Here is a 22949-nt window from a genome sequence, read left to right as displayed (position 1 = left end):
CTGCCTGGTGGGAGAGCTGGGGACCCCTACGTGAGGGCAGACTACTGTGGTGCTGCTAGCCTGCCAGGCTGGCTCCACCCAGCTGTGACCTCTTCACTCTTCCCACCCCTATTTGACCTTACTCTTGAGGTCCTAAATGTGAGATTGAGACCTTTCAGCCCTTTCTAGAACTTTGACCCTTTGGAGACAGGGCAGTTCTGCAGGGGGCGGTCTAGCCCCTGGCTCTGTTCTGGGCAGCCCAATCAGCTCTGGATTGCCTGAGCTTCCCTGAAGAGCCAGCCGGAGGCAGTTTCCCTGATTTGGGAGTTCCCGCATTCTCTGCTCTAAATCCCAGCCTGCCCTTGGGGCTGCCCGCCCCCTCCTTTGATCCTTTGCTCTGGAGCGAGACCTGTCCAAGCAGAGGCCTGGACTACATCTCCCGGCGTGCCTGGCAGTGTGGTGGCCTCTGTGCGCCGTCTGTACTCGTTGCTGGCGACGATGCAGAGGGCTGTAAGTGTGGTGGCCCATCTGGGCTTTCGCCTGCAGGCATTCTCCCCGGACTTGTGTCGTCCACTCAGTTTCGCACAGGTGGGATAGAGGGTGCTGATCTTGGAGGGTGGGGGAGGGAAGCGGCTGGGGGCTAGGGTCCTGGTGGCACTAAGCCCAGCCCCCTGCAGGACGTGCTCCGCAGGACACCGCTCTATGACTTCCACCTGGCCCACGGCGGGAAAATGGTGGCGTTCGCGGGTTGGAGTCTGCCAGTGCAGTACCGGGACAGTCACACTGACTCGCACCTACACACACGCCAGCACTGCTCGCTCTTTGATGTGTCTCATATGCTGCAGGTGAGTCAGGGGAGCACGCTGGCTGCCTGATCAGGCCTTCCTCCCCACTTACAGTGGTGCCCTCCTTGGGTTTGTTTGCTGGGAGCTGGATTCCAAGGACAGCCCCCCAGAAGAGCTAGAGGTCATGGGGGTGTCATGGATAGGTCAATGGCCCCAAGGAAATGAGCTCAGAGGGCCTCATCATCTCTAGCCTGCTCTGACTAAGTGGTGTACCTTAATGTCTTGAGTTTTCTGTGGGTGACACCCACTCTAATGTATTGGGCTGGGTGTTGGTTTGAAAAGGGTTATTTCAGGAAGATGCGAGGTCCTGTCCAGTTCCCTGGCAGTCCCCCTGCACAGGGTGACTGGGGGAGGTCAGGAAATCAGAAGGTGATCCTTTGCCACTTGTAGAACCAAAAGACTGGTTAGTCACTTTGGCTGGGCTGGACTGCACCGTGGATGGCAGGGAGGATGCATCCTTGCTTTCTTTTTTTTTTTTTGAGACGGGGTTTCACTCTTGTTACCCAGGATGGAGTGCAATGGCGTGATCTTGGCTCACCGCAACCTCCGCCTCCTGGGTTCAGGCAATTCTCCTGCCTCAGCCTCCTGAGTAGCTGGGATTACAGGCACGCGCCACCATGCCCAGCTAATTTTTTGTATTTTTAGTAGAGACGGGGTTTCACCATGTTGACCAGGATGGTCTCGATCTCTTGACCTCGTGATCCACCCGCCTTGTCCTCCCAAAGTGCTGGGATTACAGGCGTGAGCCACCGCGCCCGGCCCTGGCCTGAGGCTTTCAATCTCTTTCCCCAGACCAAGATATGTGGTAGTGACCGGGTGAAGCTGATGGAGAGTCTAGTGGTTGGAGACATTGCAGAGCTAAGACCAAACCAGGTGGGCCCTTCTTTTATTTCTGCTCTATGAGTTTTCTTAGTCACGAGGCAGCAAATGGGCAGAGTCCCTACCTCAGGCTTAGGGGCACAGAGATGAGTCAAACACGGCTTCTCAGGCTTGCAGTCTTGGAGAACGAAATCTCTTGAGTCATTTCCAGAGACCCAGCCATTTGTAGGGAGGAGAATATCCCAGCCTTACCACATTAGGCCAGGAAGCCAGAAACCAAGGTCAGTATTCTGCTCTCTGATCATCCCTGCTGCCTAACCCTTCTCTATTCAAAGTGTGGTCCCTAGCCAGGCACGGTGGCTCACGCCTGTGATCCCAGTACTTTGGGAGGTCAAGGCAGGTGGATCACCTGAGATCAGAAGTTCGAGACCAGCCTGGCCAACATGGTGAAACCCCGTTTCTACTAAAAATACAAAAATTAGCTGGTGTGGTGGTGTGCACCTGTAGTCCCACCTACTCAGGAGGCTGAAGCAGGAGAATTGCTTGAACCCGGGGAGGCAGAGGTTGCAGTGAGCTGAGATCGCACCACTGCACTCCAGCCTGAGTGACAGAGTAAGACTCTGCCTTATAAAAAAAAAAAAAAAAAAAAAAGTGTGGTCTCTAAACCAGCAACCTTGGAGCTTGTTAGGAATATACTCTCAGGCACTGCTCCAGACCTGCTGAATCAGAACCTTCATTTTAACAAGATCCCCAGGTGATTCATGTACCCTTAACCTCAGGTTCTTTGTCCATCTAGAGGGGAGGCTAAGGCCAGTATTTTGGGGGTACTGCCATGGAGTACTTAGGAGAGCCTGGGATCATCAAGATGGCCTTTGAAGCTTTTGTTCTATGGGTTGGCACATGGGCTGAGTTGTTCCAGGTTTGGGTAGGTGAAGCAGCAAGTCCTAGGTGTTATAGATTAAGCATGAGATGGGGCTCTCAGTAAAGAGTGGGGAGGGGGAGGCGGCTGAGTTGCAGATGCAGAGATGCAGATCTTTGTGAAGACCCTCACAGGCAAGACCATCACCCTTGAGGTCGAGCCCAGTGACACTATATTGAGAATAGTGTCATGACCAAAGCCAAAATTCAAGACAAGGAGGGTATCCCACCTGACCAGCAGCGTCTGATATTTGCCGGCAAACAGCTGGAGGATAGCCGCACGCTCTCAGACTACAACATCCAGAAAGAGTCCACCCTGCACCTGGTGCTGCGCCTGTGAGGTGGCATTATTGAGCCTTCCCTCCGCCAGCTTGCCCAGAAATACAACTGCGACAAGATGATCTGCCGCAAGTGCTATGCTCACCTGCACCCCTGTGCTGTTAACTGCCGCAAGAAGAAGTGTGGCCACACCAACAACCTGTGCCCCAAGAAGAAGGTCAAATAAGCCTCTTCCTTCCTGGAAGGGCAGCCTCCTGCCCAGGCCCCATGGTCCTGGAGCCTCAATAAATTGTCCCTTTGGCCAGGCGCGATGGCTCACACCTATAATCCCAGCACTTTGGGAGGCCGAGGCAGGTGGATCACGATGGTCAATAGATTGAGACCATCCTGGTCAACATGGTGAAACCCCGTCTCTACTAAAAATACAAAAAATTAGCTGGGCACGGTGGCGCGTGCCTGTAATCCCAGCTACTCAGGAGGCTGAGGCAGGAGAATTGCCTGAACCCAGGAGGCGGAGGTTGCAGTGAGCCGAGATCGCGCCATTGCACTCCATCCTGGGTAACAAGAGCGAAACTCCGTCTCAAAAAAAAAAAAAAAAAAAAATTGTCCCTTTGGTTGACTGGAAAAAAAAAAAGAGTGGGGAGGGGTGCAGAGGTCTTACCAGATCAGTGAAGTACCTACCCCAAGGTAGGGAGGGGATGAAAACTTACTTGGTACATGAGGATCAAAGACCGTGGACTTGGTCCCAGTCTTGCTCTTTGCACACTCTGAATCCTTCACATTATGGTTCATAACCTTGTAGTAGCTAAGTGGGTCCAGGGGTGTGTCTGGTTCACCCTTGGCCTTGGCCTCCTGGACCTGGAGGCCAAAACGTTCCACTTTGGTCCTAGGGGACACTGTCGCTGTTTACCAATGAGGCTGGAGGCATCTTAGATGACTTGATTGTAACCAATACTTCTGAGGGGCACCTGTATGTGGTATCCAATGCTGGCTGCTGGGAGAAAGATTTGGCCCTCATGCAGGTACACCCCCTCTGTGTTCTAGGCACCTTGTCTTCCTTGTTCATACAGCAGCATCCTCGTTGTCCAGGACAGGGTTGGCGCAGACAAGGGGCCTGGAAAATGGCTTTTTGAGTGAATGAATAGCTATGAGACTTCAGAGCAGGCCCTCTGGAGCATGCCAGAGTTTGGTGGTGGGGGATTACCAGGGATGGGGAAGGGGGCCTTGGCTCCTCTGATGAGGATGTGAGGTGGCAGACCTGGGCTTGGGTGACCTTGTAAGATGGGAATCAGCCCACTACCTTTTTTTTCCCCCCTTCCTTCTCCTTTCCACTATCTTACTACTGTTCAGCTCTGCAGTGTCCAGCCCATGGTAGGTGCTCAGTAAGTGGCCCCAGATGCTCATGTGGTGTTTCTGTCTTTTAGGACAAGGTCAGGGAGCTTCAGAACCAGGGCAGAGATGTGGGCCTGGAGGTGCTGGATAATGCCCTGCTAGCCCTGCAAGGTGAGAGGGCTGGGCTGAGGTTGGAGCCAGCCTTTGCCTTCCTGGTTTCGTTGACTGCTTAGCACAGAGGCCATACCAAGGAGGTATAGAAAGTGTGATATTTGTGTGCCATAATTTTAAGTTTGCTATCTTGCCCTCCTCCTACCTACCACAAGGCTTTATGGGCTAGGGACAAGGCCATCTTTTCCCACTTGCAGAGTAAGACTTGCTCAGGGCTTGTTCTGGTCCCTGAATAAGGCTTTAGTCCAGCTTTGAGGGGTGCCGGGACCTGGATACTTGGTCACTGGCTCCCTGGGCCCAGGCCCCACTGCAGCCCAGGTGCTACAGGCCGGCGTGGCAGATGACCTGAGGAAACTGCCCTTCATGACCAGTGCTGTGATGGAGGTGTTTGGTGTGTCTGGCTGCCGTGTGACCCGCTGTGGCTACACAGGAGAGGACGGTGTGGAGGTACGTCAAGAAGTGGGTGTAGGAGGCAGTTCAGGGCACGAGATGGGGGTGAGGGGTAGGGGGTGTGCGGTACAGAGAGCTTCTCATCTGCCCGCTGTTGTTTCATACAGATCTCGGTGCCAGCAGTGGGAGCAGTTCACCTGGCAACAGCTCTTCTGGAAAACCCAGAGGTGAAGCTGGCAGGGTTGGCTGCCAGGGATAGCCTGCGCCTGGAGGCAGGCCTCTGCCTGTATGGGAATGACATTGATGAACATACTACACCTGTGGAGGGCAGCCTCAGTTGGACACTTGGTGAGCTGGGCCAGCACTAAAAGGAGGGGGTTCTGGAGGTTGGGGTGACCCTTAATAAGACTAGCCAGCCCATGACTCCTCCTAAGGTTGTGTAGCCTGGAGCAAGTGACTCAGCCTTCCTGAGCCTCCTTTCCCTGAAGGTGCCACTGTGGCTTGCCCATTAGAAACTGAAGATGCTCAGCAGGTGGGCAGTATGGCCTTTAGAGGGCAGGAGAGGTGGTTGGTTGGCTGACTCACGGCAGTGCAGGGGAGGAATAGAGCTTGGAGTAGCCCAAGCAAAGGGGTCGTGACGCTAGATGGGTGTTACTTGAAGTCCTCATAAGGGCCTCCAGTGGCCAGGGCTTCTATGTGCTGTGGCTTATGTTTCATGTGTCATTCTCCAGGGAAGCGCCGCCGAGCTGCTATGGATTTCCCTGGAGCCAAGGTCATTGTTCCCCAGCTGAAGGGCAAGGTGCAGCGGAGGCGTGTGGGCTTGATGTGTGAGGGGGCCCCGATGCGGGCACACAGTCCCATCCTGAACATGGAGGGTACCATGATTGGTAGGTGGACCAGGGAAGCTGGGAAGCCCTGTCTCTTCCCCAGGAGGGTGGGGGCACTTGCAGGACAGTGCTGATGCATGGCTTATGCTTGACAGGTACTGTGACTAGTGGCTGCCCCTCACCCTCTCTGAAGAAGAATGTAGCGATGGGTTACGTGCCCTGCGAGTACAGTCGTCCAGGGACAAAGCTGATGGTAGAGGTGCGGCGAAAGCAGCAGATGGCTGTGGTCAGCAAGATGCCCTTTGTGCCCACGAACTACTATACCCTTAAATGAGGATGGCTTAGGCTGGGGCTGTCCCCTCCAGGAATCTACAAGGGGTTAGTCAAGAAGCTGAGGCAGAACTCACTAGGGTTGGGCAGCTAAGGTGGAGGCTGATTCTAATTGTCTGGTTGAGGGGCCATACCACCTATTCTCCCCACCTAACTCATGCCACTCTAGCTTCCTTCAGGACCCTGCTTCTGAGTGGTGGACCAGCTCAATGTCTTGTTTTAGTCCATGATCCCACTGACCTACTCTTACCTGCTGGAGGGTAATAAGCAGCTTTGGTTCTGCCATCTCTCCCACCCTGCCAGGTGCTGGCTGTGGAGCAAAGGCTCACCTTTGTGGGGAGGATAAAACCTGCCCAACCTACCTCACCATGGTTCTTCACATTGCAAAGGGTAGTAACATGGGCAGTGTGGACTTAGGCTATCCTCTCCAGTTTGCTTTCCATAAATGCAAATTGTCCCTACTGCCAGTCAGAAATAATTGGTGACTCATAGTAGGGCTGCTATGCCTATGTGTAAACTTGGGGATGGCTGAGGGAACAATGATTTACTCTTCCACATTTCCAAGTTGGTCTAGTGTGCTGCCCAGTAGCAAACCATGGCAGGCTAACCACCTGTTCTGAGCTCCAGGGCTGTTGTAGGGCAGGGTGAGCTTCCTCCTGGACTTGCCTTACCCTGGGCTGACCTTTGCCCCATTATCTATTAATGGACTCCACTGAATTCTGAAAGAAAAATTAAACTTCCTTCTGCACTGGCATGGATGGAAAAAAAAAATAAAGAAAAATTAAACTTCCTTTTTACTTGCCATTCTCTAGCTTCATTGTTCTTTGTTCACGGGGTTCCTGAAATGCCAACCCAATGCCTGCTTTCCTGGCTTCCAAGACAAACTTAGAATAGGTTCCCCTTGAAAGGGGCCAGTCTATGAATGGAGATATTGCCCCTGTTGGGCACCCCATCGCTGCTCCTCCAGGAAGCTGGCATCACCTCTCCCCTCCCTGCAAGTTATTGTATCTGGGTACCAAGGGGGAATGGCCTCCAGGATGTTCCCTCTCTCTGCCCCTGTGCATGCACACCCTTGTTCTGTCTGAATAACCACAACAACCAATGCGCTTCCATGTTTAATAAGCCACATCCTCAGTTGAGCCTGGGGTGAAATGTGAGAACCTGATTCTGTGCAGTAGTATTAGAGGGTTGGCCTGGGGCTGTGAAGAGCATCATGCTCAGTATAGCTGCAACTCCAGTGCACCTCTACCACAAAGATGGCTTAGGCAAAGGCAGCGTGACATCCAACAGAGGGGAAGTAGGCAGGGGTCACTAAAGTGGCTGGTGGCCCAGCAGATAGAGGCAGAAGTATGGCCATCAGGGAAGGAGGCAGGTCCAGGGTTACAGTGCTTCCAGGTACTGGTGTTTTTTTTTTTTTTTTTTTTTTTTTTTGAGACGGAGTTTCACTCATTACCCAGGCTGGAGTGCAATGGTGTGATCTCGGCTCACCGCAACCTCCGCCTCCTGGGTTCAGGCAATTCTCCTGCCTCAGCCTCCTGAGTAGCTGGGATTACAGGCACGCGCCACCATGCCCAGCTAATTATTTTTTTTTGTATTAGTAGAGACGGGGTTTCACCGTGTTGACCAGGATGGTCTCGATCTCTCGACCTCGTGATCCACCCGCCTCGGCCTCCCAAAGTGCTGGGATTACAGGCTTGAGCCACCACGCCCGGCCGTTTTTTTTTTTTTTTTTTTTAAATATTGCTGAGTCCTGATGAAAGGTACTGGTGTTTCTATAGGGGCATTTGTCACCCACACTTTTGGAAACTCCCCTGGCCTTTTGTGACATGGCAGGACTGCCTGGTTCGTGAAGGTGGAGATGCTAGTGGGGAAGAGCTGAGCCTGTGAGGTGGTTTGTACCAGGTCTAGATGGGAAATGATGAGGCTGCAGGCTATGATGGGGCCACTGTGCACTAACTGCTTGGTACCATCCTATGAGGGGACAAGGTACAGACTCAAGTTCCCATAGGTACTTAAGCATTGGGGGGTAGGAGGCCACCCCCGGGGTTCAGCTGTGCTCCTTCAGGCACCCAGCTTACCCCCAAGAAGGACTGAGAGGAACATGAATAGGACAGTTGGCAGATGACAATTTCCTTTGCCTGGCTCACAGGAGATGTCTGGTTGGGCCAGGGATGTGGGTGTTTGGTGCCTCCATCTGGATGGTACCTGCAGGGACACCACACTGCCTTATACCTGAATGGCTAGCTAAGTAACCACAGAGCTTCAGGTCTGGCTCAGGTCAGGATTCCCTGGCTCCTTGCCAACAGAGCAAAATGAGATTCAGAAAACTCAGGGCTTAGGAGAAAATAGACCTGCCTTACAAACCCCAGAGCTGGTTAACCTCAGGCTTCCTCTCAGGAATTATTTTTTTTTTACACGGAGTCTTGCTCTGTCACCCAGGCTGGAGTACAATGGCACAATGATATTGTCTCACTGCAACCTCTGCCTCCCAGGTTCAAGCAATTCTCCTGCCTCAGCCTCTGGAGTAGGTGGGATTACAGTCGCCTGCCACCATGCCTGGCTAATTTTTGTATTTTTAGTAGAGATGGGGTTTCAACATGTTGGTTAGGCTGATCTTGAACTCATGACCTTGTGATCTGCCTGCCTTGGCCTCCCAAAGTGTTGAGATTACAGGCTTGAGCCACTGCACCCGGCCAACTCAGGAAAAATTTTTATCGGGTTATATTTCAGGGGAATGTGAAGAGGGACAGAAAAAGAAACTCAAGACAAAAGAACTGTTGGCCTTCCCAACTCAGAGGCTTCCTGAGTTGTCACCCCTGAGAGAGGAGGAACACAATTTCTCTACTTAAGGCACCCAGAAAAGGTACAGGCAAACTTCACTTGCCCAGTGCCTGGGCAAGAGAGCAAGGCCAAGGGGCAGAGGAGGCTCAGCCCCGCGGGCACTGGGGTACTCCCTGCTACCAACCCTGAACCCCTGGCAGTTGTCCCTGGGGTCTGGTAAACAGCAGAACTCAGTGTAGAAGCCAGCAGACCCAGTGATGCCCTTGGAGACCCTCTGCTGCCTTCTGTTATTCTCTGTGGGTTTTGAGAGGTTCGTTTGCTGCCATTTCCCTGAAAGTGATGGAGAGAGAGAGGGGGGTTATTCCATGGGCAGAACAGTAGCTGAAATTGGCTCTCCCAAACTCCTTGGGGGCTAAGCTAGGCTCACTAAGGTCACGTAACAATCTAGACCTCTCTGCTGATCTCCCACAGCCCGCCTGGGGCCTAGCACCTTCTCCCTGCAGACCCATTCTTCCTCCTGGTTCTACATGTGAGTATGGCATTGCCATCCTTCTCTAGTTTTTTTATTCTTTTCATTTATTATTATTATTACTCTTTTTCTTTTTTTGAGACAGAGTTTCATTCTTGTTGCCCAGGCTGGAGTGCAATGGTGAGATCTCAGCTCACTGCAGCCTCCACCTCCTGGGTTCAAGCAGTTCTTCTGCCTCAGCCTCCCAAGTAGCTGGGATTACAGGCGCCTGCCAACACACCCAGCTAATTTTTATATTTTTAGTAGAGACAGGTTTTGCCATATTGGCCAGGCTGGTCTTAAACTCCAGGCCTCAGGTGATCTACCCTCCTTAGTCTCTCAAAGTGCTGGGATTACAGGTGTGAGCCACCATGCCCTGCCTATTTATTTATTTTATTTTATTTTTTGAAACACAGTTTTGTTCTTATTGCCTAGGCTAGAGTACAATGGTGTGATCTCAGCTCACTACAACTTCTGCCTCTTGGGTTCAAGCGATTCTCCTGCCTCAGCCTCCCATTTAGTGGGGATCACAGGTGTGCACCAACACACCCGGCTATTTTTGTATTTTTAGTAGAGACAGGGTTTCTCCATGTTGGTCAGGCTGGTCTTGAACTCCCAACCTCAGGTGATCTGCCTGCCTCGGCCTCCCAAAGTGCTGGGATTACAGGTGTGAGCCACCACACTCGGCCTATTTTTTTTTTTTGAGACAGAGTCTCACTCTGATGCCCAGGCTAGAGTGCAGTGGCTTGATCTCGGTTCACTACAACCTCTGCCTCCCGGGTTCAAGTAATTTTCAGGCCTTAGTCTCCCAAGTAGCTGGGATTACAGGCATATGCCACCATGCCCACCTAATTTTTTTCTAGTAGAGACAGAGTTTCACTATGTTGGCCAGGCTGGTCTCAAACTCCTGACCTCAAGGATCTGCCCATTGTGGCCTCCCAAAGTGCTGGGATTACAAGCGTGAACCCCCAGGCCTGGCCTCTTCTCTAAGACAGAAACCTGGGCAGTGGCAGCTTTTCTAACTGACCTTTAGCCCTCACTCTTGGACCCCTTTATCTACTTGCCATGAAGTAGGCAGTTATAAAGGCAAATTAGATCAGATCACAGCCTTGCTGAGTTAGTCTTTCAATTGCTCCCAGGGTCCAACAAGCTCTCACGTTCAAGCTCCAGCATCACAGTCTCATCTATTCTTCTAATATATCACCTTTATCCTTCCCTTTTAGCCTTGCTCTATCCATTCCCTTTGCCTGGTATACTTTGTCAGCCTGTGGCCTTTGATCTCAGCTTAGGTGTCTTTCTTGGGAGAAGCCCTGACCACCCTTGCCCCATGCACTACTGCCCTCTCCTAATAAATTCCTGGTTCCCCCTGAGCAGGGCCTGGGGTTGTCTTTGTTCTCTGGGCCTAGTGTGGCCCCCACCATGTGATAGGGGCCCAGAGATTATCTGCATGAATGCCCTGATTAGTGAGGCCATGTTTTACAGAAGAGGAGGCTGACCCTGATGAGGTCAGTGTGCTAAGGACAGAGATTCCTGCCTTCCCAACTGAGGGGATTGTGTGGAGCAGAATCCAACAAACCTGCTATTTCATCTCTTTGAAATTACGACAATACCACCACCCATCCTACAGGCTGCTGAACAGCATGCTGATGAACTGTCCAGACCCTGGTGTCATCCAAACTTGAAGCCTGAGCTCTATGTGCAGACTTGAAGCTTGCTGCAAAGGCCATTAAGCTGGTGGGCTTATAGCCTGAGAACTCCCCTCTCTGTCACTAGGACAGGAGTGTCCTTGGAACGCCAAGCATGGGGGTGCGTTATGGACAAATTTACTCACCACGAAGGGAAATGCGTGGAGCCATCAGGCGTGGATCCATTCTGACCACCCAGACCTGGAGGCAAAAACACATCCAGGGCTGCAGCAGGCTGGGGTTGGGATCTGAGCAGGCATCAGCCCAGGTCAGGTTAGAGGCCACTGGTATTGTTTGGTGGAGTCTGGTGAGGGTCCTAAGGGACTAATGGTATTGTCAGGTGAGAGTTCCGAGCAATAGATACAATGCGATGGGTGGACTGGTGGAGATTCTGGCGTAAAATGGTATGGTGGCATGAGTCAGGGTACAACGTTAGGTTCTCCCATCCAAGTACCCTGCTTAGCTTCCGAGATCAGATACATTCAGGGTGGTAAGGCTGCAAACCAATACGATTTATAAAATCTCATGAGCCTCTTGCAGGATAGTGGGGAACCCAATAGTACAGTTCAGAGAGGGTAGAGGCGGGGGCAGCCAGCCCACGGAGGTTCGTAGGGAGCCTCACCTGGACGGTGATACAATCCGGTCACCGTATTCCCGTAGAACCCCCACGCCAGCTGGATGCCCAGGAGACTTAACACCAACCACAGTAGCAACAGCTTGAAGAGGGTCACGCGCATGTCCTGTGCCTCCCACTCCCGCAAGAACTCGCTGCCCAGCGCGCCCAGCACGCCCAGCACCGTGGCCGGCAGAGCCTGCAAGGCCTGCCCAGACCAGGGTTCCGCCATGACTGGCCCACGCCCCACCCGGAGTACTGTCACCGTAGTCCCCAAGACGCAGGCGTGCGGTCTTCCCGGGCCCGGCCCGTTAATGCGCACGCGTAAATTCAGGCAGGGAGTGGACTACTTCGCATGCGTGAAGAGTTGGCAGTTTGGGGAGGAGTAGTAAAACCGCGCACGCGCACCTAGACCCACCCAGCTTGCTTAAGGGATGAGCGACTCCGGGAGTATAAAATAGCAACCAGGTCTTTTATAGCCCCAGAGTTCCCGTGATGCCCCACGCGGCTGCAATGATTGGTTAACCGTTTTGCTTTTAGGGCGTGGATGAGCTCCCGAGCAATCGTGGATGAGCTGTGAGTGCGCGCGCGTGTGCGGGGCCGCGAACGGGGCCGGCTCGAGCCCGCTGGGCACTCGGGAGCGCGCACGTCGTTCCCCGCCCTCCCGCCGCCGCCCGCCCTCGCTCTCTCGCGCTCCACTCCCGCTGCCCGCGGTCCTCCGTCGGTTCCCTCGTTAGTCTGCGGTTTCGTCTTAAGCTGCCCGTCTTCGTCTCCGAGCTTGCGACTCGCGGACCGGCGTCCCCGGCGCAAAGAGGCTGGACTCAGATTCGTTGCCTGAGGTGAGCAGAAGGGTTCCCTTCAGGCGCCGCGGCGCCCCAGGTCGGCCCGCCCGGCACTCTTCCGGCCCGCAGGCCGCCGCCCCGCCGCGGCCGCGCCCCACCGGCTGCTTCTGGCTCAGCCACCCCTGGCCCCTGACCCTTGACCTGACTCCCAGCCCCGGCCCCGCGTCCCAAAGCGGCGACCCCGCCCGCGCAGTCCCCGGAAGCGCGCCCTGTAGTCTCCAGTGCCCCTTCCCCCGCCCGGCCCGGCCTGGCCTGGTGGAGCCCAAGCCGCCCGCCCGCCCTCGGTCCCCGGCGCTTCCTCTCCCGGCAGCCGGGCAGGGCGGGGGCTCTAGGCTGGGCCCCGCGACCGCGCAGTGTGGTCGGTCGCTGAAAGCGCGCGTGGCTGTTGGAGTTGAAATGGGAAAGAAACTCTTTACAACTCCATTTGCCTTTTGCATTTAACGAAAAAACATGATCACCGTTTTATATTGATTGAAGTCCAGTTATACTTTGGGTAGGTTTTCTTTTAATGCAGACTTCTTGAAGACTGTAAGTAAAAGATTGTATTGAAAGCTTGGGGGTCTGGTCTATGGCCATATCACCCCGAACGCGCCCGAACTCACCTGAAAGCTTTGGGGTCTGTGTTGAGTGGAAAAGGGGTTATTTTCCAGTTGAAAAAAAAAAAAAAAACTAAATGATTTAAGCGATGTTGCATGAAAATAGATGCAGTATGCTTAGTTTAAGTCGTTGTATTGATTAGGAATCACCTAAACATTCTGTATCTTAGTTATTGATTGGATCTACAGTTACAGGTCGTCTTCATTGAATAGCACCATTTACATACAAATTGATTTGTTCACAAACCATGTTTAGTAGTTTACGGTGAAAAATTGGAATCCTTTTTACCTCAGAGTTGGTTACACTTGTGTTTTTTAATAGTTCTAATTTTAAATTTCTACCTCTGTTGACTTGTTGGGTTCTTTTTGTCTCGAAGAAAGTCTTTTAAAATAAACGTTTCTTGCAGGTGTGTAAGCCGATTATGTTTCACTCTGCCTTTCTGAAGGAGAAAAAATTCAAAAACCAAAAAACTTCCATAATTTCAAATGTTGTATGTAGTGGGAATTTTTCAGCCACTTGGTGTCACCCACCCAGATGTGTAATGTGTACCATGTGGATGATTGTCACCTTAGATGTGGCTAGATTGGTGGAGATACTGTTCTGAGCATTTGGCACAAGTGACATTGGACTGAAAAAAGACTAGTTTTTAATTGTAAAGAATGACTTCTTGAAGGATCTCTGGATAACTTGTCTCAATTGGTTCCATCTACTTTTGTGGAGCACTATTGGCTCTTGGAGACATTAAATATGTAAAGGTGCACCTTGGTTTGAGTTGAAGTCTAGCGCTAGACTTACGCTCTCTGTTCTCATAAAAATCTGTGTTGGAGGGAAGAAGAGAGTAAGAATACTTTGTAGTTCTTGAATTTTAGATCGAAGAGGAATCTTTCAGGACTGAGTGTCCAGCAAATGATGTCAAACCCCATTCGCAGATGAGCAAAGTGAGTCCCAGAGACTTAAGTAAATTTCCCAAGATTATATATCTAGTCAGGAGCAGACCATAACTGTCTTCTCTTTTAAGGTATTATTTTCCATTTACTCCCGATCAGTTGGCCTGCAGTCAGCTGAAATTCAGGACTTGCAGCTTATTCCAGTGTTTCTTCTTTTATACCTTGTTGATGGTGAATAGTTCTGAAAATTCAGAACTGTAAGAAATTCTATTCTGTTCAAATTCAGAACTGTAAGTAAAAGGCTGTATTGAAAGCTTAGGGGTCTGATATACAGCCATACCACCCTGAACCCGCCGGAACCTGTCTGAAAGCTTTAGAGTCTGTAATGAGTGGAATAGGGGTATTTTCCAGTTGGGGAAAAACAAAACTATAATGAATAGAATCTGAAAAATTCATTTGCCAAACAAATTTCAGTACATTAGCTTTCTTTCATAGCGTTCTCCCCTTGTTAAGTAGATGGTCCTGCCTTCAACTGAGGGAGCTAGATGAATGTACAAGGGTCCCTGACTGGCCTAATCGTGGCTTTGTTTGGATTTTTTTTAAGGGACCAACTTTTAGAGCAAGGCCCACACTTCACTGCTTCAAAACCAAGATATTTAGGTCAGGCTAAGATATATATATATATATTTGCTCAGGACATGCTGGAAAGGCTAAGATAGTTTTAGGTAACTGTGGGCACTTTTAACTATTGATTTGGGGTACTGCATATATAAGTAAACAGTTCCCTCTGCACATGTATGTGGTGGTGGTGGAGTGTTTTCATAGTCTTGATTTCTTTCCATTTGTCAGTTAACTCCTTTTAAAGGTTTAATCTGGTCGTGTGGGGGTGTAAGTTATTAGGAGAGTAAAAACAGGTAGTTCTTCAAGTGTTTCTTGTCCGTGGGGTGGAGTCCATGCAGTGACTAGAGAAGGCGCTAGTTTGTGTCTTCTTAATTGTCTTAGAGAGCCGAGAGATTTATGTCAACTCTGAGAAGAAAGACTGATAGTTCAGCTTCTAAGAGAGCTAATTTGAGCCTCCTGGCCTTCTGTAGATAGCACCTTGCGTTTAATTGCATTATGGTATTACTAGTGATTATGATAAATGGTACATAGTCACCGAATTTTTTTGTTGTTTGTTTTTTTATTATTATAAACTTTTTTTTTTTTTAAAAGATGGGATTTCACCATATTGGTCAGGCTGGTCTCGAATTCCTGACCTCAGGTAATCCACCCTCCTCAGCCTCCCAAAGTGCTAGGATTACAGGCGTGAGCCACCGTGCCCAGCTTTTTTTTCTTTTTGAGATGGAGTTTTGCTCTTGTTGTCCAGACTGGAGTGCAGTGGTGCCATCTCGGCTCAACAAAACCTTTGCCTCCTGGGTTCAAGCAATTCTGCCTCAGTCTCCCAAGTAGCTGGGATTATAGGCACATGCCACCATGTCTGGCTAATTTTTTGTCTTTTTAGTAGAGACAGAGGTTTTACCATGTTGGCCAGGCTGGTATTAAACTTTTATCTTGTGATCCACCCTCCTCAGCCTCCCAAAGTGCTGGGATTACAGGCGTGAGCCACTGTACCCGGCCTCTATTTTTATTATTTTTAAGATGGAGTCTCACTTTGTTGCCAGGATGGAGTGCAGTGAGTGGTGTGATCTCTGCTCATTGCAACTTCTGCCTCCTGCGTTCAAGCGATTCCCCTGCCTCAGCCTCTGGGAGTAATGGGATTACAGTTGCCTGCTAATAAGGCTGATTAATTTTTTTTTTTTTTTTTTTTTTGAGATGGAGCCACCCGGCCTGGCCTTAATTTTTGTATTTTTAGTAGAGACAGGGTTTCACCGTGTTGGTCAGGCTGGTCTCGAACTTCTGACTTTACATGATCCTCCCGCCTTGGCCTCCCAGAATGTTGGGATTTCAAGTGTGAGCCACTGCAGCCTGCTGGAAGAGAGATTATTATTAATGTAAATTCTAGGGAAATATGGGCATTCTCTTTTCCACTGATTTTGAGACCTTTGTATTACTCCAGAACTTTTCTCTGTATTTACTTTCCTACTTCTCCATCAGATAGTTCTCTAACTTCCTGTCTGTTTTCTAAGCAACATACTCTTTCTTAGATGAACATGTATTTCCAAACTTCTCCCTTACTTAACCTTTAAAGAGATGAACTCACTGTTTTACATACATACTTCTCTTACTGTGGACCATTCCCGTCTTATCCCTACTTTTCTTTCTTTCTTTTCTTTTTTTTTTTTTTTTTGAGATGGGGTCTCGCTATGTTGCCCAGGCTGGAGTGCAGTGGCTATTCACAGGTGCGATCCCACTACTGATCAGCACAGGAGTTTTGACCTGCTGTGTTTCTGACCTGGGCCAGTTCACCCCTCTTTAGACAACCTGGTTGTCCGCCACCCCTGGGAGATCACCATATTGATGCCTAACTTAGTGCGGACACCTGATCGGCATAGTGCACTACAGCCCAGAACTCCTGGGCTCAAGCGATCCTCCCACCTCAGCTTCCCGAGTAGCTGGGACTACAGGCACGCACCACTGCACCCAGCATTACCCCTACTTTTCTTCTTTTTTTTTTTTTTTTTGGTAGAGTTTTGCTCTTGTTGCCTAGGCTGGAGTGAAGTGGCAACCTCCCAGGTTTAAGCAATTCTTCTGCCTCAGTCTCCTGAGTAACTGGGATTACAGGTGCCTGCCACCACACCCAGCTAATTTTTGTATTTTTAGCAGAGACAGGGTTTCACCAGGTTGCCCAGGCTGGTCTCAAACTCCTGACTTCAGGTGATCCACCTGCCTCCATCTCCCAAAGTGCTGGGCTTATAGGTGTGAGCCACCGTGCCTGACCAGCCCTTTTCTTTTTTTTCTTTTTTTGAGACGGAGTTTTGCTCTTGTTACCCAGGCTGGAGTGCAATGGCTCAGCTCACCGCAACCTCCGCCTCCTGGGTTCAGGCAATTCTCCTGCCTCAGCCTCCTGAGTAGCTGGGATTACAGGCACGCGCCACCATGCCCAGCTAATTTTTTTGTATTAGTAGAGACGGGGTTTCACCATGTTGACCAGGATGGTCTCGATCTCTTGACCTCGTGATCCACCCACCTCAGCCTCCCAAAGTGCTGGGATTACAGGCTTGAGCCACCGCGCCCGGCCCACTTCTTATATTTTTAATAGAGATGGCGTTTCACTATATTTGCCAGGCTAATCTTGAACTCCTAAATTCATGGTCTGCCTGCCTCAGCCTCCCAAAGTGGTGGGATTACATGTGTGAGCCACCGTGCCTGGCCCCAGATATTTTTAAATGGTTATCAATAAGGGAAATAGATGTGTGTGTATTTATGTATGTATGTATGTATGCATGTATGTATGTATGTATGTTGGAGACTGAGTCTCACTCTGATGCCCAGGCTTGAGTGCAGTGGTATGATCTTGGCTCACTGCAACGTCTGCCTCCTGGGTTCAAGTGATTCTCCTGCCTCAGCCTCCCAAGTAGCTGGGATTACAAGTATGTGCCACTATGCCCAGCTAATTTTTATATTTTTAGTAGAGATGGGGTTTTGCCTTGTTGGCCTGGCTGGTCTTGAACTCCTGACCTCAGGTGGTCCTCAGGTCTCAGCCTCCCTAAGTGCTAGGAGTACAGGCGTGTGAGCCACTGTGCCTATCCAGATGTTTTTAAAAAATATATATATATATATTTATTTATTTATTTAGAGATGGAGGTCTTGCTATGTTGCCCAGGTTGGAAGGCTGACTCATAGCACACTTACAGCCTTGAACTGCTGGGCTTAGGTGATCTTCTCATCTCAGCCTCCGAAGTAGCAGAGAGCTGAGATCACAGGCTTATGCCACCTTGACTGGTTCCAGAGGTTTTTTTTTCAAAATTTAATTAACTTATTTAGAGACAGGGTCTCATTCTGTCACCCAGGCTAGAGTGCAGTGGTATGATCATGGCTCACCGCAACCTCGAATTCCTGGACTTAAGCAGTGTACCTACAACAGCTTCTCAAGTAGCTGGCCCTACAGGTGCAGACCAGTATGTCCAGCTATTCCTGCCCCCACCACCCCCCGCCCCCGCCCCCGCCCCCAGAGATGGAGTCTTGCTTTGTCTCCTGGGCTGGAGTGTGGTGGTACGATCTGTGCTCCCTGCAGTCTCTGCCTCCTGGATTCAAGCAATTCTTCTGTCTTAGCTTCCTTAGTAGCTGGGACTACAGGCACGTACTACCATGCCCTGTGAATTTTTTGTACTTTTAGTAGAGGTAGGGGTTTCACTATGTTAGCCTGGATGGTCTTCTCCTGACCTCGTGATCCACCTGCCTCGGCTTCCCAAAGTGGTGGGATTACAGGTGAGAGCCACTGCACCTGGCCAAATTTTGTATTTTTTGTAGAGACGGGGTTTTGCATGTTGGTCAGGCTGGTCTTGAACTGCTGACATTAGGTAATCCTCCTGCCTTGGCCTCCCAAAGTGCTGGGATTACAGTTGTCAGCCACTGTACTCAGCCTTTTTTTTTTTTTTTAATTGTAGCCACAGGGTCTCTCCATGTTACCCAGGCTGGTATTAAACTCCTGGGGTCAAACAGTCCTCTTCCCTCAGCCTCCCACAGTGCCTTGATTATAGGTTTGAGCCACTGCGTCCAGCCCATGAAATTTTGAAATTTGTGCTCGCTTCGGCAGCACATATATTAAAATTGGAATGATACAGAGATGATTAGCATGGTCCCTGCGAAAGGATGACATGCAGATTCATGAAGCATTTCCGTAGTTAAAACAATCTTTAAAAAAAAAATTTTTTTGAAATTTAATTAATAACATGATAAGAATCCTTGTCTTGTATTTTCTGCAGAGCGTACAGAGGAGTAGATGGAGAGATGGAGATTTTTTTCCCCGCTATTATCTGCTTGCATCACCTCTTTGTTTTTTTTTTTTTTTTTTTTTGAGACGGAGTTTCGCTCTTGTTACCCAGGCTGGAGTGCAATGGTGCGATCTCGGCTCACCGCAACCTCCGCCTCCTGGGTCCAGGCAATTCTCCTGCCTCAGCCTCCTGAGTAGCTGGGATTACAGGCACGCACCACCGTGCCCAGCTAATTTTTTGTATTTTTAGTAGAGACGGGGTTTCACCATGTTGACCAGGATGGTCTCGATCTCTTGACCCCGTGATCCACCCGCCTCGGCCTCCCAAAGTGCTGGGATTACAGGCGTGAGCCACCGCGCCCGGCAAGAGGAGGGTTTGTCATGTTGGTCAGGCTGGTCTTGAACTCCTGACCTCAAGCAATCCACATGCCTTGGCTTCCCAAAGTGCTGGTATTACAGGCCTCTTTGTTTTATTTTTTTGAAGCAGTGGTCACTCTCACCCAGGCTGCAGTGTAGTGTTGAGATCTCAGCTCACTGCATCCTCCGTCTCCTGCGTTCACGCAATTCTCTTGCCTCAGCCTCCCATGTAGCTGGGATTACGGGCGTGTGCCACCATGCCTGGCTAATTTTTGTGATTTAAATAGAGACCGGGTTTCACCATGTTGGCCAGGCTGGTCTTGAACTCCTAACCTATGTAATTCTCCTGTCTTAGCCTCTGGGCTGGCCCTTACCACTTTTTTTTTTTTTTTTTTTTTTTGAGATGGGAGTTTCGCTCTTGTTGCCCAGGGTGGAGTGCAATGGCGGGATCTCGGCTCACCGCAACCTCTGCCTCCTGGGTTCAGGCAATTCTCCTGCCTCAGCCTCCTGAGTAGCTGGGATTACAGGCATGCGCCACCATGCCCAGCTAATTTTTTTATTTTTAGTAGAGACGGGGTTTCACTTGTTGACGAGGATGGTCTCCGTCTCTTGATCTAGTGATCCACCCGCCTCGGCCTCCCAAAGTGCTGGGATTACAGGCGTGAGCCACCGCGCCCCGCCCCCCTTATCACCTTTTTGAAAATGAAGGGTTCTTAAACAACTCTGTGTCAATTCTGTTGTGTATTTGGTGAACTGTGGCTGAGAGGCTGCAATTTTGAGGTCAGAAGCATTTATTTGATACATACCAGCTATGCACACTTTATCTTTCAAGCTTATTATTTAGAAAGTTACATTTTTCATCACATTTTCCAATGTTACTTGATTTTGCATCTTTTTTTTTTTTTTTTTTTGAGACAGAGTCTTGCTCTATCTCCCAGGCTGGAGTGCCAACTCACTGCAACCTCTGCCTTCTGAGTTCAAGCAATTCTTGTGGCTTAACTTCTTGAATAGCTCTATTACAGTCGCCCCCACCACCCCCAGCTAATATTTGTATATTAGTAGAGACAGAGTTTTACCATGTTGGCCAGGCTGGTCTCAAAACTCCTGACCTCATGCGATCCACCCACCTCAGCCTCCCTAGAGTGCTAGGATTATGGATGTGAGCTACTGCTCCTGGCCAAGGTTTTTAACTTCTGAAGCTTATAGCTGCTCTAAATCACAAGGACTCAATTCCATTATTTAAAAAAATTGCTTCTTTTGACTTCAGGTATGTGGTTGAACATTCTAACTTTTGTTATGTGTACATTTTTATTTTATTGTATTCTCATGGCTGTTGTATCCTACTCTGTGTTGCAGATGCGTTGTGATTCTCTGGTATCTTTTCTATGGACCTAGAGATCACATGTTCTACTACCAGGGTACCTTTTTGTAACTCTGTTTGTTGTTGGGGATATAGGCTTTGAGAGGTTAAGGAAGTACATTTAAGGTAGATATTTAATGTTGTAACACTTTGTTCTTTTTTTTTCTTTTTTTTTTTTTTTAGAAGTGGGGTTTCACCATGTTGGCCAGGCTGGTCTCGAACTGCTGACCTCAGGTGATCCGCCCACCTCAGCCTCCCAAAGTACTGGGATTACAGGCGTGAGCCACCGCGCCCGGCTCTGTAACACTTTGTTAATGCTTTTCTTTGTACAAGATAATTTTATTTGCTATGGCAACTTTGTTGGAAATAACCTTGTTCAGAGGGTGTATGTGTGTGGAAAAGTTTTTTTCTGGATGAAATCTCTTGTTTAACTTTTCCAGTTACTCATAGTGAAGCTCTGTTTATCTTTGAAGATCTTAAGTTCCGAAAAGGAAGGCAGGATGTGTGTGGTGGCTCACACCTGTCATCCCAGCACTTTGGGAGGCCTAAGGTGGGTGGATCACCTGAGGTCAGGAGTTCGAAACCAGTCGGGCCAATACGGTGAAATTCGATCTCTATTAAAAATAAAAAAATTAGCTGGGTGTGGTATCCAGCACCTGTAATCCCAGCTACTCAGGAGGCTGAAGCAGGAGAATCGCTCAAACTTGGGAGGCAGAGGTTGCTGTGATCTGAGATTACTGCACTTCAGTCTGTGACAGAGCAAAAGGCCATCTCATGGAAGGAAGGAGGGAGGGAGGGAGGGAGGGAGGGAAGGGGGAAGGAAGGGGAAAAGGAAGGGAGGAAGGGAAGAAAGGGAGGAAGGAAGGGAAGGCAATAGAGTATCTTATTTAAGAGCATGGATTCTGGAGAGAGACTGACAGTTAAATACTAGCTCTGATACTTGATGGCCTGAGACCCTTGACTGTAATATGACCCCTTTGTGATTCAGTTTTTTCTTCTGTAGAAAGGGAATAGTAAGGGAGCTCTTTTAGAGTTCAGCGAGAGAGAAGCACTTAGCTCAAGTGCTACACATGCAGCCCTTCAACTAACTTTGGTTTTGTTTTTTTGTTTTTTTGTTTTTTTTTGAGACGGAGTTTTGCTCTTGTTGCCCAGGCTGGAGTGCAATGGCCTGGGCTTGGCACATTGCAACCTCTGCCTCCCAGGTTCAAGCGATGCTCTTATCTCAGCCTCCCAAGTAGCTGGGATTACAGGCGCCCACCACTACACCTGGCAAATTTTTATATTTTTAGTAGAGGCAGAGTTTCACCATGTTGGGCAGGCTGGTCTCGAACTCAGCCTCAGGCAGTCTGCCCACCTCAGCCTTCCAAAGTGTTCGAATTACAGGCGTGAGCCAGCATGCCCGGCCCATGCCCAGCTAATTTGTGTATTTTTAGTAGATAAGGGGTTTCATCATGTTGGCCAGGATCGTCTCTATCTCCTGACCTCAAGATCCACCTGCCTCAGCCTCCCAAAGTGCTAGGATTACAGGTGTGAGCCACTGCACCCGGCTTTTTGTGTTTTTTTTTTTTTTTTTTTTTTTTGAGTCAGAGTCTCACTCTGTTGCCAGGCTGGAGTGCAGTAGCGTGATTTTGGCTCACTGCAACCTCCACCTCCTAGGTATGAGCAATTCTCCTGCCTCAGCCTCTTAAATAGCTGGGACTGCAGGCATGTGCCACCCTGCCCGACTAATTTTTGTATATTTAGTAGAGACGGGGTTTCACCATGTTGTCCAGGATGGGCTCGATCTCTTGACCTCATGATTCGCCCACCTCAGCCTCCTGAAGTGCTGGGATTACAGGGGTGAGCCACTGAGCCCAGCCTTCCCCCTACCCCCTGACAGATTCTAGCTCTGTCGCCCAGGCTGGAATGCAGTGGCACGATCTTGGCTCTCTGCAACGTCTACCTCCCAGGTTCAAGTGATTCTTCTGCGTTAGCCTCCCAAGTAGCTGGGATTACAGGTGCCTACCACCATGACCAGCTAATTTTTTTGTAGTTTTAGTAGAAATGGGGTTTCACTGTTGGCCAGGCTGGTCTCGAACTCCTGACCTCAGGTGATCCACCTGCTTCAGCCTCCCAAGGTGCTGGGATTACAGGTGTGAGCCACAGCTCCTGGCTCTATTTATTCATTCATTTATTTTTGAGACAAATTCTCGCTTTTGTTGCCTAGTCTGGAGTACAATGGCATGATCTTGGCTCACTGCAAGCTCCGCCTCCTGGTTCAAGTGATTATTCTGCCTCAGCCTCCCAAGTAGCCGGGATTACAGGTACCTGCCACCACACCCGGCTAATGTTTGTATTTTTAATAGAGATGGGGTTTCACCTTGTTGGCCAGGCTGGTCTCGAACTCCTGACCTCAGGCAGTCCACCCATCTTGGCCTCCCAAAATGCTAGAATTACAGGCATGAGCCACCGCGCTTGGCCTAATTTATTTATTTTTTATAGAGATGAGGTTTTGCCATCTTGTCCAGGCTGGTATTCAACTCCTGAGCTCAGTTCTCACAAAATGTTGGGATTACA

At 49.8% G+C, this 22949-nt stretch overlaps 3 protein-coding genes, 1 non-coding gene and 1 pseudogene across 5 annotated transcripts in view; 4 read left to right on the top strand and 1 right to left on the bottom strand.

The window, feature by feature from the left end:
- Positions 1-80: 80 nt before the first annotated feature.
- Positions 81-6694, top strand: AMT (aminomethyltransferase). Of its 2 annotated transcripts, XM_064367098.1 has the most exons (9): positions 81-567; positions 657-824; positions 1617-1697; positions 3731-3862; positions 4265-4343; positions 4645-4790; positions 4901-5081; positions 5465-5620; positions 5716-6694. In XM_064367098.1, exons 1-9 carry the CDS (start codon positions 478-480, stop codon positions 5892-5894), a joined length of 1212 nt encoding a protein of 403 aa, XP_064223168.1. In that variant the 5' UTR covers positions 81-477; the 3' UTR covers positions 5895-6694. The 2 variants fall into 2 exon arrangements, with proteins under 2 accessions (XP_064223168.1, XP_064223169.1); XM_064367099.1 differs by lacking the exon at positions 1617-1697.
- LOC105727692 (ubiquitin-ribosomal protein eL40 fusion protein-like) lies at positions 1705-3824 on the top strand (annotated as a pseudogene).
- A 298-nt stretch (positions 6695-6992) lies between the features above and the next one.
- On the bottom strand, positions 6993-11929 carry TCTA (T cell leukemia translocation altered). Its single transcript, XM_012467728.3, has 3 exons — positions 11487-11929; positions 11011-11065; positions 6993-9001 (listed from the first exon to the last, which is right to left on the bottom strand). The coding sequence occupies exons 1-3, from the start codon at positions 11707-11709 to the stop codon at positions 8959-8961; spliced, it is 321 nt and encodes a 106-aa protein (XP_012323151.1). The 5' UTR covers positions 11710-11929; the 3' UTR covers positions 6993-8958.
- Positions 11930-12172: 243 nt separating this feature from the next.
- Positions 12173-22949, top strand: part of RHOA (ras homolog family member A) — a 52953-nt gene continuing 42176 nt past the window's right edge. Inside the window, exon 1 of the mRNA XM_064367097.1 lies at positions 12173-12316. The gene's annotated coding sequence lies outside the window, so the exon portion shown is untranslated. The remainder of the gene's footprint in view (positions 12317-22949) is intronic.
- LOC135270901 (U6 spliceosomal RNA) lies at positions 18484-18590 on the top strand. Its single transcript, XR_010339055.1, has one exon. It is a non-coding gene; the product is annotated as a U6 spliceosomal RNA (small nuclear RNA).

Source organism: Aotus nancymaae, unplaced genomic scaffold (assembly GCF_030222135.1).
Source record: "Aotus nancymaae isolate 86718 unplaced genomic scaffold, 86718_ANA_hifiasm-v0.15.2.pri h1tg000067l, whole genome shotgun sequence".
Taxonomy (NCBI): Eukaryota; Metazoa; Chordata; class Mammalia; order Primates; family Aotidae; genus Aotus; species Aotus nancymaae.
Note: the sequence above shows the minus strand (reverse complement) of the source record. Positions and strands in the feature narration are given on the sequence as shown.